A 13,017-nucleotide genomic window follows, 5' to 3' on the forward strand; every position below is an offset into this window, starting at 1 on the left:
CTGAAAGTGAAAGTAAGACTCGCGCAATGTGCGCCCGCAGAGAATATAGTTACGGCGCGGCTGCCGAAGGGAGCCGCATTAGTAACAGTGGCCCACACTCAAGGGAGTAATAAACTGTGCCCCACACATAAGTGGCCAGTGAGATGAACTGTGCCCCACACCTTCCACTGCTCACCCCAGTAATAAAGATAACCCCTGTCCAGCCAACCCCTCAGTAAAAGCTCAGTGTCTGCTCATAGCCGAATCTGCAGAGTATTTTCCACACTGTGAGATATTCTGCAGATGCGCTACAAGTTACCCTACACTTTATACTGGTTTTGGCCTTTAAAAACTATTAAAACCAGTGGTATCTATATGGAGTATGGGATTCCCATAGCATACATAAAAGAAACGTTTTGATTCAAACTGGAAATTGTCCTTTTTTTTTTTTTTCAGGGGCCTTATAGTAGCCATGTGATCTACCTTTTATGCATCAAACTATACAACTGCATATGTGGTGACAAGGTGCAGGATGTTGCCCTGCCTGGTAAATGTTGCCTCAGGCACTTTTACTCCAGGGTATATTGTGTTATATTACTTTTTGATTCAAGTTTATGTAAATGTTTCAGTGTTACTGTATATTTAAGGGGAGTAAAAAATGTGATCCTGATGCCCCTTAGGCTAATCCTTATGTAGTGCAGGGGGGGAGGAGTTAGTCAGTGTTAGTTCTAGGAGCTGAGGTACAGTGTTGAGAAGAGTTAGAAGTCTGTGATAACCTGAAGGAGACCTGATGAGTAGTAGTTTGTCTGCAGTCTCTGATAACAAGAGACAGAAAGCCTTTGGCAACTCTTGGTCCCATAGTCTACAGTCCTTGTCTGGCGGTAAGTGAAAGCTCTGGGGAGACTACAACAGTCACTCTTAAGTCAGCGTGGGTGGCCTCAATCTAGAGTCCCTAGCGGCTATCATTCAGTCAAGTGAAAGCTACTACAAGTTCCAGCAAGGAAACCGGCTCTACAGGGTTACTCTGCACTTCCCCAGCTCTGATCTGTACTATAAAGGATATTACATCACTCCTGCCTCAGTAAGTTTTCCGTAACCCTGCATCTGCGGTCATTGTCCCCAGCGCCTACCCCAGGAGAACTGCCTAAACCTTGGAGGGTGGTGGTTAACGCTACCCTGGCGTCACAAAATGTGCATTACCCCACTAGAACACCACAAATATGTTGACCTCAGTGAAAAAAAAAATGGTTGCTCTGTAGACTTGTGGCCACATATATTTTATTCTTTTCTTTTCAGGAAACAAGGAAGAAGTTCACTTTCCAGACAGACGTCTGGTTTACTAATTGGAAAAGGTAATGTCTGTTAGAACACAATGCACTGTAGGTCCTTTTAAAGCTTACCTCTGATGATGGTCCTGATGGCAAAATATCAGTTTAAATTTCACAGCAACTTTAGAGCCCAAAACTTGCCTTGTGACTGTCGCCATCAAGAGACCGCTTTGCCTGAAGTTTCGCACACTTGCATGGGATTTCAGACAAATACTCAATATAGTTTTGGGCTCAGAAGTGGCAGTGAAATTTTAAAAGGATATTCTGCTGCCCGGACCAGGTACACTTTAACTTTTAATAGGGTTTACCAAGTTAAATACCCCTATCTATGGCCTCAACATTCATTCTCTATGGAGCTGCCGGAAATGGAATACAGCACTCATTTAACTTCAGCGGCTCCTGTAGAGAATGAATGGAGCATACGTGACTTGACACTCTATTTAAACTCCCCCACTGACATTATTGTGGATTCCACAGTCAGACCCATTACGTTTTAACACATCTCCTCTGATGGGGGAAAAGTGATAGTTAAAATGGTATACCATTTTAAATCAGACACAGAGATGAACACAAAGGGAGGCTCATGACTCCAGAATCTAACTAAAAAGCCATTGGTTGTTTGGAGAAATACATCAGGGTTGTTGGTTTTTACACTACATTGAATGGCATAGCCATATCTGCTTACTTTACACTAGAATCTTATTCCCAAATGTTTTGCATTAAGGTGATGCCCATTTTATTATTCACACCTCTTTCCCAATAAGCCTTGCCCCTTTTGGACAAGGTAAAAGTCTATAAAATACATAAATGTTGCAGAAGTCATATTTTTTTTCTTTTAGCAAATTATGCCAAAATTTGGCGCATAGTAAATCTGCCTCACAGATTTTGATATCTTGCAGTGCACACAGATACTTTTGTTCCCCGTACGACTTTTTCTTCCGTCTGCAAGCAACTGGTAACCTCTGAGACTGAAATTTTGGGCAAGGATGACCAGTCTCCAGGCTTAGTTCTTCAAATGCTCATTGGCCTTCATGACATCTTAACCTCAAGCAATGATGTTATACAAGTGTATGAACAATTTGGTGAGCAAATGCCAGGCCACAGAGCCATTCATGCTGACTGATTTTTTTTTTTTCATAGTTCTGATCCTTAGAAAGTCTCCCTTTCTAGACTTAATTTGTATACACTGTATCTGCATAGGATATAAAGGGAAGATCTTATATTTAAAAGGTACAACCTTTTATATTTCAATTGTCTATTCTCATACAAGTAACTAGGTAGAGAGACTGTAGGATAGCACCTTGTGTATTACCCTGGCATTCAATGCCCCCTCTCAGGGGTCCACACAGATAAAAGCCTCTATAAAATGGCCGCTAACCTTGTACCTGAAAAACTAGCCTATGATCTTATGACCCTTATTAATAGGGTATCAAATGCTGGGGCCGGGGCAAATTGTCCTGTAGAATGTGGTAGGGAGGTGAAGAGAGAACCCTTCTGATATCAGAGATGCTTATCTCAATGAAAATGAATTCCAAGTCAGGAGTAGTGTTCTCAATCAAAGTGGACTTTTTAATGTAAATCCAGTTATGCTCTCTTTAAGTGTACTGAACCGCTGTGATTTATCTGTAAGGATACTCTCGCTGGAGATCACACTAACACAATTAAAATCAGAGTTGTGGCATTGAGACATGTCACATATGATGTGCGTCCTACATATTGTAACCCACATGAACACTCCAGTAAACATATCTGCAATTGACAAAAGATTTGTTGGGGAACAGTTCTTTGTTAGTACTGGAGGTGAACTGCTTTACTCTATTATTATTATTATTATTATTATTATTATTATTATTATTATTATTAATAACACAGATTTTTTTTTTTAAAGTGTAGTTTTCTGTCTTTTTGACCTTAAATTTGCTTGTGGCCACAATATTTATAATCATACAAAATGTGAAATGAGGCGGAGCTTTGAAGAGAGGTCAAAAATAGGGGTCCTAATGAGAGCAAACTCGGGGAACAGACGGAGGGAACGGGGTAGCGCTGTGCCCATGGCCCTAACTAATTGTTTTCTGCACAGGGTGCCTCCAGCTGTTTCAACACTACAACTCCCAGCTTGCCCTGACAGCCAATAGATGTCAGGACAAGCTGGGAGTTGTAGTGGTGAAACAGCTGGAGACACCCTATATCGATGAACAAAGGGCGGAAGTTGCCCTCCCCAGCAGGCATCAGTGACGTGGTACCTGCTGGGGAAGTCTGCCTGGTAGTGAGCACACTACTAGGCAGACAAAAAGTCATTTTTAACATAGTAAAAAAAAAATTAAAAGCAGGGAGGGGGTTAGGGATAGATGGGTAATAGGCAGGGATAGAAAAAAAGGATGGTTGGAGCTACCCTCTGAGAATTTATTTTTTCTTTTTTTATAGAGGGGTGGGGGTGGAAATTTACGCCTCCTTTGCCATTTGACGAGCACTATCGAACGTTCCAAATATTACCTTTAAAAACAATCACATGCTAAGTACCCTTAAAGGGTCACTCTCATTAAAACAAATTTTTGCTATTGCACTCCTTATGGTAAATGAAAAATATTTCTAATATACTTTGCTTAAAAAAATGAAGTTTTCTATGTTTTATTTGTGCTTAAAAAAGCTCAAGAGCACATTTTCCCCCAACTCATACACAGACTTTGGACCAAAGTCCAAACACAGAAAGTGCCGCCTGGAGTGCTGAGGGGGGGGGGTGTCCAGCCTCATCCAATCATAGCTCCTCTCACACATAACTGCCATATGCTGTTGGTTGGACCCCCCCAGCACTCCAGGCGGCACTTCCTGTGTTTGGACTTTGGTCCAAAGTCTGTGTATGAGTTGGGGGGAAATGTGCTCTTGAGCTTTTTTAAGCACAAATAAAACATAGAAAACTTCATTTTTTTATTAAAGTATATTAGAAATATTTTTCATTTTCATTTACCATAAGGAGTGCAATAGCAAAAAAAATTTTAATGAGTGCCCATTTAAATGTTGCCAATTCAATTGATACTATAGTATACTTTACTGTAGGATACTATAGTAAAGATAATTTTGTTATCAAGAATAAAAGTATTGGGGAAATAGTTTGCAGCAGAGATGGCAACCTCTCTAAAAAATGGCAAAGGTGGGTTGAAAGAGTTAGGAGATAATCTAGTATAAAGGATAAAATATATTGCAGGTTACATTGAAAAAATGGGAATGTTGGTTTGACAGGAGAGAATTATTTCTAAATTATTTATTTTTCACATTTGTGGTGTTTCTCTTCTGTATTTTTATATCTAGGTTTGGGGAGGGGGGAGGGAAGAGAGATGAAAACTGGAATTAATAATATAAAATGAGGCAACTACATTATCAACTATTATCAATATTTATTAATAATTTTGAAAAAGGTCTCCATATTAGGATATTGGTCTTCTTGTTGACGACACAAAGTTTTGTAATAGGGTTGATGTTCCTGGAGGCAAATGATTTGGAAAAACTAGAAAAATAGTCAGAACTCTGGACACTGACACTTAATGGAAATAAGTACGATAATGCACTTTGGATGAGCAGAGCAGAATACAAATGTGATGTAGACCTTACCTCAGTATCTGAGGAAAGGAATTTATAGGTAATAATTTCTGAAGACTTAAAGGTATGCAAACAATGTAATGGAGCAGCAGGAAATGCTAGTTGAATGCTTTGATGTATAGGGAGAGGTACTAGCAGTAGAAAGAGGGAAGTGCTGATGCCTCTGTATATGGCACTAGTGAGGCCTCACTTGGAGTATTGTGCGCAGTACTGGAGGCAGTTTCTCCAGAAAGATGTAGATACATTGGAAAGAGTCTAAAAAGCTACTAAACTAGTCCATGAACTGCGGGATAAAACTTACAAGGAAAGGTTAAAGAACCTTGACATGTATAGATTTGAAGAAGGACAAGACAGAGGGGATATGATAGAAACTTTTATATAAATTAGGAAAATCAACACAGTAAAAATGGAGAGTATATTTAATAGAAGAAAAACTCACAAGAGGACATGGTATTAAATTAGAGGGGTAAAGTTTAGAGAGTAGTGGATGCATGGAATAGCCTTCCTGCAGAAGTGGCAGCTGCAAATACAGTGAAGGATGTTTTAAGCATGCATGGGATAGGCATAAGGCTATCCTCCATATAAGATAGGGCAAGGGACAATTGATAGTATTTCGTATATTGGGCAGACTAGTTGGGCTGAATGTTTACTATCTGTAATTATTTTAATTTTTTTTTTTTTTTTTTTTACGTAGTAAACAAAATCTGGCATCAATTTTCCAACTGGTCCCTATATATATAATTTCTTTTTTTTAAGATATCCTCCAGGCCCCTTTTTAAACGCTTAAAGATTAACTTACCATCACAACTTCATGTGTCACTGCTGTAACAGAAAAGACTTCAATATCCTCACAGATGGGGACTCTTTCCTCTAGAAGTAGAGGATATGTACGTAGAAAGGAGCATGTAGCTAAAAAATTGTAATATAGGTTTAGGCTCCAGACTCCTGGGTTGATAAGGTAAACCGGCTAATAGAAACTAATAGAAATACTACATTAAAAGATAGAAAACTAATGTAAAAGGGGCATCTTGAAATTTGGCCAGATGAGTCCTCTTGTAGCCTATTTCTCTGTATTAAAGAACCTTGAAGGATGTTTTTTTATTTAATTAATTTATATTTTTATCAAAATGGATTCCCTTTAAAAACGTAAGATATAAAATGTGTTGACATTTCCACAATCTAGATTTGACATCCTTACAGTACCATGCTGGGATCCACTGGGAACAAAATTACAAAAGGCTATTGCAGTTCGCTGGGATAAAAGCCTGTTGTTGATTGGTATTGGATTGTAAAATGAATGTTGCCTGCTTTCATTGTTTTTTAAATCTCTGCCCTCCTCATCTCCTTTGTGTGTGTGTTATTGTGTATTCCTAGTGATGGCTGGTTTCACCTTCATCATGAAGTATGCTAATGTTTCTTCCTTGTATTCAAGATCTTGATGACGTGAGCATTCAGCGACATCTGATAACTGTCTCATCTGCCTTTAACCACCTGGGCTTCTCTGTCCGGTTGATTGATGACTTACTCGGTGCTCCGGACACCCAGGCAGCGCACCCTAAACAGCACCTAGTTTCTGAAGTGAAGAAACTGGGGGGCAGCTTGGCATTTCTCCTACACGTACGTCTCAACCATCCCCCCCCCCCCCCCACCACCACCTTTTGTTGTTTTTTTTTTGTTTTTTTACACAGTATTGAGTCACATCTCTGGGCAAAGTATTTTTGGTTTCCATGGCTCTGAAAGGAGTTGTGTGGCGGCCAGCAATAAAACAACAAAAAGCACATTTTAAGAGAAGAACTCATAAATTTGACATGCTGTGAATAAGAAAGAAGATGGCAATGTTTAGTCTCAACAAGCTTCAGGATGGAATAAAGGCAACACTTTTTTTCACATCGCATACCTCAGTTAAAAATGTGCTCATGCTAATTTTGCTAGTTTCTGTTTAATATATCTTGTATACATATTATTTTTCTCGTTTGCTATGTCTTCATAGTACGATTTTTGACACAAATCAGTCCTTATTTTGAGCTTTGTATAAATTTTGTAGTCTGTCGGCTGCAGATGTCTTGTTTCATGCCAGCTATCCTCTTCTTTACACAGCGCTGTGAATGTGACATTACATCAATGTTGAAAAACTCCAAGGAACAGATTAACCAATCTGTATCAGTCATTGCCGGTTTGCTCGGCCAGATCTCAATCACCAGGCAACCCAACATCAGTCAGAGCTCGGATGAAAAATGTGGCCTGGAGCAGGCAGAGGTACTGTAATACACACCCATAAATCACAGATAAATTTGGTGTACACAGAAAATTATGCATATTAATTTCTATGGCTATTTAAGGATTCCTTTTACTATGGAGCATTGTTTATTTTCTACACGGTACTATGTAAGATTTCCATTATATAAATACTGTATACAACTTTAAGCACAACATTTCTTGTCAGTAAAACTTGTATAACTTTTAAGCCAAAGCCAGGAATGAATCCTAAAGTTTTTAGTATTTGACAGCTGTTCTATAGAGGCCTTTTCCCTCCTATTATAGCAGAAGCCCCCTCCCACTTGGTTCTGTTCACTTGGTTTACCATAAAACTATGATATATGCACAACTTAAAAGAACTGTGACTGTGGATTACATCTTTCCTATGACTGACTGCATTTTGTATGTCCAAAGCTGGCCTAAAGTAAAGACTTTACATCAGCACTGGAGTCAAAAGTCTAGCACTTAGCCAACCTAAACAAGTAGTTCTTGGCTATAGGTCCTTGACCATATCTATGTATATCAGACTAGATGTCCAAACTCATTTTTAGACTATGGTCAAGTGTATACATTGAGAGTACTTGATAGCAAAATCAGTGGGCCGGCCCCATAAGGTGTGGTATTTTGCTAGTTTTGTGTTTAGTTCCCCCTCTATGGTCTGTCCATTGCCCTTGGATCAGTTGACTAACTCCCTGCTTACAGTTATGTTCCTTCTGGTCCCATGTTCTTTGCTACTAGAAGGGGAAATCCTTTTCTGGGCCCCCTTTTTAAACTGCTACGTCACTTTTATCCAAGGGTCCTATAGCAGCTGCTTAGTAGGTCTGTGGTATGTTTACTCTTAGCTAGGGCTAGTGCAATAGATAATTTTTTTCAGACATCTATTCAGGGTATTTCTCGCATCAAAGTGCAACCGGTGATGTGTGACATATCGGTCCCTTTCATGTGAATGGAGTTGAGCTGTTATAATACACAGAACCTGTAGACAGGTGTGGTGCTGTTTTTGTAAGAAAACTGCCATTCCCCGTATCCTAAATAAGCATATTGGGTAAATGTTTTTGTACTGAGCTTATCGTTTACAGAAGGAGTAATATGTATATTTTTTACCAGTTCATCTCTTCTAGCATAAAGGAGAATTTCCTCAGGGGAAGTGAAAGTTCACTCTCGGAACACATGGATTTCCTAGTTGGCGAGGTACATTGTTTAGAAAGTCTATACCAGAAAGCCTGGTTGGAGAGCCATAAGGTATTAACCAAAACTATACCCTAAGTATTTGTTGTGACATGTATTAAAGTGAAAATAAGTTACATAAAATAACACTTTCTTAATTATATTAAGTTTGCCAAACTTTCAATAAGTAGTTAGTAAGCCAAGGTAAACTTTTAAAAATAGTTCAGACTAGTAGAGATTTTGTGTGTCATTGGTTAAGCTTATGAAATTCTGCAAAATTTGTCGGTATCTCCACCATTGTATCCTTGGCAACAGACTACAGATTGTAGAGTAAACATGAATTAAGTCTAAGAGAAAGTCCAAGCCAGCTCACCCCTAGATGTCCTCAGTGTCACGGACTGATGCACATCAGCAAGACTGAGAGAGAATGTCCAGCACAGGTGTCTTCCGGTAAAAGCTTGTATCATTTATTTTAAGTAGCAAAACACACAGGAATAAAATACAGAACTTGACGCGTTTCAGTCGTTTAGCACAACCTTAGTCATACATTTATATAGCCAGACTGCTGGCTTTTTATCTGCAACTATACCTCTGGGTGGAAGAAGGGAGTGTGGAGGAAATTAAATAATCAAAGATAGGACACCTATGTTAGTTTTAACCCTCAACACCCACACCTCAATTCCTACCAGTGCCGGCAAATATTCACAAAGACAAAGCACACACATACCAAATCCGTTAAATAAAATTAAGTCTGTACCTTGAATTTTAAAGCATTACTGTCATAAGCACTTTTGACATGTTGCTCAAATATGTCGAAAGTTGATTGCAAGGGGTCTCACTCCTGAGGCCTGCTACGATTGTGCCATATAAGCACGGAAAGTGGGCAGCACTGTGCTCTACTCAGCTGCTGGCTGGCAGATCCGGCCTTATCTCTGCATAGAAGTCTATGTAGAGAGAAGGTTAGATCTGGCAGTCGGCTGGGGGGTGGATCACAATGGCGCCCGCTTCTTTAGCTTATACCTCAGAAGTGAGTCTCAAGGTATTTAACTGGACTCTGAGCAGAAAGCTGTCAATTACTGTCAGGAGGATGGGAGAAGGTCATATCTTATGATTACTTATGTCATATTATATATTTATCTTTTCTCACAACTGTTTTGTTAGTTAGCGGAGGATTTAAGAAAATGTTTGCTGCCCCTTGGACAATCTCTGGAAGGTTACCTCAACAAATGCAAACAATTTTGGGTGAGATTTTATCGAATTTATGCATTCTACAGACTTGACAAATATTAAGAAAATCACTCAAACATTTGGGGCCTGAAAAGCCTTCCTAAAAGCTTTTGGGAAGACCTCCCTGATTTAGTGGCAAGGAGAGAATGTGATCCTGTGAAATCTACAGGTCTTGCATCAGGTGGTGGTGGGTGGGTGGCAGGGTGAGGGGTAATCCTCACCCCATGTTAAATCTCTCATATTGTCAATGTTTTGTATTTTACCCCACCTGTTTGTGCACCTGTAACCTTGTGTTGTAGGGAACTGGTGAGCTGCTGTACCACTAGATCCTGTCAGATGCATTGTGGGAAGAAGGGACAGAGATACTGTTAAAATACCACATGGAAGTGCTGGGCAGCAATGATGCCCTCCTTTATGGAGTAGCGCAAATGTGCTGTATGCTGTACAATAGACAAAAATTGGCTTCGGTTAACAATCCCCTGAGAATTTTTTTTTGTTTTGATGTTTTTTCCCAATTTAGATGCAATTCCAAGCTATTAAGTGTCAGAAGCAAGTTTTCACTGAGGACCTATCCCTCCATTACTTTTATAGAAGAATTGCTCACCATCTGAAAAACTTTGTCATGTGTTGGAAGGAAGTAACTGCAACAAGTATACATTACATGACAGGTTTGATATGAAGTTTCCCATTTTAATAGTGATTGTAAACTAGTCAGGTTCTTGCATTTACTAACCTGTCCCAAAACCAGTTCCTAAAGGTCAAGAATCTGGCAGAAATATTGTTTTATAGAATGTATGCTTTCTGACAAGCTGTTAGCTTTCATTGTGGATAGACTTTACTGTATAACAACCTCCTCCAAAGTTAAGGGACAGAAAAGTTTCCTTTAGACTAATAGAGGAAGATTAATCAAAACCTGTCCAGAGAAAAATTTGCTGAGTTGCCCATAGCAACCAATCAGACCAATCAGATCGCTTCTTTTATTTTTTCAGATTCCTTTTCAAAAATGGGAAAAAAAGGAATCTGGTTGCTATGGACAACTCAGCAACTTTTCCACTGGACGGGTTTTGATCTCTCCCAGGATCTATGGAAAAAAAATTAACACAGCCAAAATCTTCAGCAGTGTGTACCTGTCAAGTAAAACACTGGCACAATATGTGCTAGATGCATTAAAGGAGTACTCCAGTGGAAAACTTTATTTTTATTTATTTTTATTTTTTTTACAATCAGCTGGTGCCAATATTTAAACAAATTTGTAAATTACTTCTATTTAAATATCTTAATCCTTCCAGTACTTATCAACTGCTGTATACTACAGAGTAAGTTGTATAGTTCTTTTTTGCCTGACATAACACTTTAAAAAGATTACTCAATTGCTTCTATTTATTAATCTTAATCCTTCCAGTACTTAGCTGCTGTACGCTTCACAGGAAGTTGTATAGTTATTTTCTGTCTGACCACAGAGCTCTCTGCTGACACCTCTGTCCGTGTCATGAACTGTCAAAAGTAGAAGCAAATCACCATAGCAAACCTCTCCTGCTCTGGACAGTTCCTGACATGGACAGAGGTGTCAGCAGATAGCACTGTGGTCATACAGAAAATAACTATACAACTTCATGTGAAGCGTACAGCAGCTAAGTACTGGAAGGATTAAGATTAATAAATAGAAGCGATTGACTAATCTTTTTAAAGTGCTGATATGTCACAGTCCATAGTCTATAAAATGGAGCCTGCAAACAGTCACATTATCAATGAGATTGGATGATCTATGACCAGTGTGAACTTACATACGCGGTCATACACATTTTGGTCCATATTGGCTGTTTAATCCATTATCAGACGATTGTTCAATGGCTAACCATCAATTTTAGTTTTATGTGTATGGCAAACTTTTTAGGCTCTTAAATCTTTGGGGGGGGAGTTTTACCAGTAGGCTCCATGTTAAATTAACCAGTGGTGTACAAACTTTTTCTTTACAGATGGTGTTACAGACTTTTGGACAATAAAGCAGGACTTGGAGGGCTTACTCAAAAATGCTTCTCAGTCAGCCAAAGAGTTCTCCTCTTTATGCAATGAGATTGTTGTCCATCAAGAAGACTTTGGCCTGTCACCGGTGATGAAGGACATGGAGTCAGCTGTTCCTAAGCTGCATTCTTCTGCAGGAGATTTATTACGGCTAATTAAGGTGCTGGGAGGTGTGAATTGTCTTAATTCCGGGATGTTACTCTCAGCCAACAATAGGCAATTGTCTGGGGGTCCGAGAGCTGACCTCGGCATTCATATGTGGGGGAGTAGCAGAGAGCCTGTAAGAGTGACTATAGCAAAATGGAACTATGAAGCTCTTCTCAGGGAAAACTGTTCTGAGAGAAAAAGAACAGTGTAACACGAATATCTTAATCAGTCGAGAATTTGTAGACCCCTGAGAGGTAAATGTGTTAATCTGCCCCCATAACACCTTTAAACCTCATCCACTTGGACTTTTGCATTAGCAGAATAAGTTCAGCCTCTAGGTTTTTCAATGGAAATGAGACAAATTGCCATAATAATGAAGGCCTGGGGGGGGGGGGGGTCTATAAAGAATGCTGAAAGTTCTTTCTCGCAAGACTTTTCAATTCCATGTAAATATTTCCTTTGTCATGTACATTATGCTTGTTAGTTGTAGCATTATAAATTAATGTATGTTGGCCTGGGATTTTTATCCATCTTTTCTCTTTACTACTTTTACTACTATTTATATAGCTTTCATGTTTTTTGCTCTCACATATCCACTATTTGATTTGTTCTATGTAATATTGTATTTATATAATAAAAATGTTGTATCACTACCATGACTGGTTGACATTCATACACTGACTTGCTCTGCTGTGAACTGGCTCATTTAGTCAGTGTTTGCAATTTATTTTACAGAACTTCTATTTGGTGACACCATAGGGTTTATAAATGTATCTAAGCCCAAGGATGTGTTTTTTTTCTTCTATTTTCATACAAATTCCATACAAAAAAGAAAGTTACAATTCCTAATACCCCAGGAATCCCCCCCCCCCCCCCCCACACACACACAACCTTCAGCCTGGCATTGCCTACTCTACTATTACCATACCGCAGAGAGAACAAATAAAAACCTGTTTCTAAAACAAGAAAGCACCCTATTTTTTCCATAGTGACCACCTCTCCTTTTCCTTTATTGCTTTTTTCCTGTCTCTATATAGTATTTCCTAATATTTTTTAACCCTATTAACCAGCCCTATCCATTCTTTTTCCATTGATGCACCAGGAGTATTACCATCTTTGCTAGTCTGATTATTTTCAGAAACACTTTTCCATACCCTTTTACGTTTAGTCCTAGCCCCAAAATTGCACATCTAGCTTCAAACAGCAGAGAAACCTTAAAATCATCTGTAGTTTTCTTGTACACACTCTCCAAAAATTATTTCATTCTCCCACAGTCCCACACTAAATTACATAAATC

General features: G+C 39.0%; 1 protein-coding gene across 1 annotated transcript in view; it reads left to right on the forward strand.

Annotated features, from left to right (window-relative positions):
- Positions 1-12,255, forward strand: part of LOC130317323 (kinesin-like protein KIF14) — a gene marked incomplete at its 5' end in the record, with an annotated part of 36,267 nt that extends 24,012 nt beyond the window's left edge. The window contains 8 exons of the mRNA XM_056552831.1: positions 1,276-1,331; positions 2,207-2,389; positions 6,334-6,518; positions 6,999-7,157; positions 8,265-8,399; positions 9,486-9,566; positions 10,072-10,219; positions 11,528-12,255. Coding sequence (XP_056408806.1) covers positions 1,276-1,331; positions 2,207-2,389; positions 6,334-6,518; positions 6,999-7,157; positions 8,265-8,399; positions 9,486-9,566; positions 10,072-10,219; positions 11,528-11,931 — 1,351 coding nt within the window. The remainder of the gene's footprint in view (positions 1-1,275; positions 1,332-2,206; positions 2,390-6,333; positions 6,519-6,998; positions 7,158-8,264; positions 8,400-9,485; positions 9,567-10,071; positions 10,220-11,527) is intronic.
- Positions 12,256-13,017: the final 762 nt, after the last annotated feature.

The sequence above is a fragment of the Hyla sarda genome, unplaced genomic scaffold (genome assembly GCF_029499605.1).
Source record: "Hyla sarda isolate aHylSar1 unplaced genomic scaffold, aHylSar1.hap1 scaffold_1988, whole genome shotgun sequence".
NCBI lineage: Eukaryota > Metazoa > Chordata > Amphibia > Anura > Hylidae > Hyla > Hyla sarda.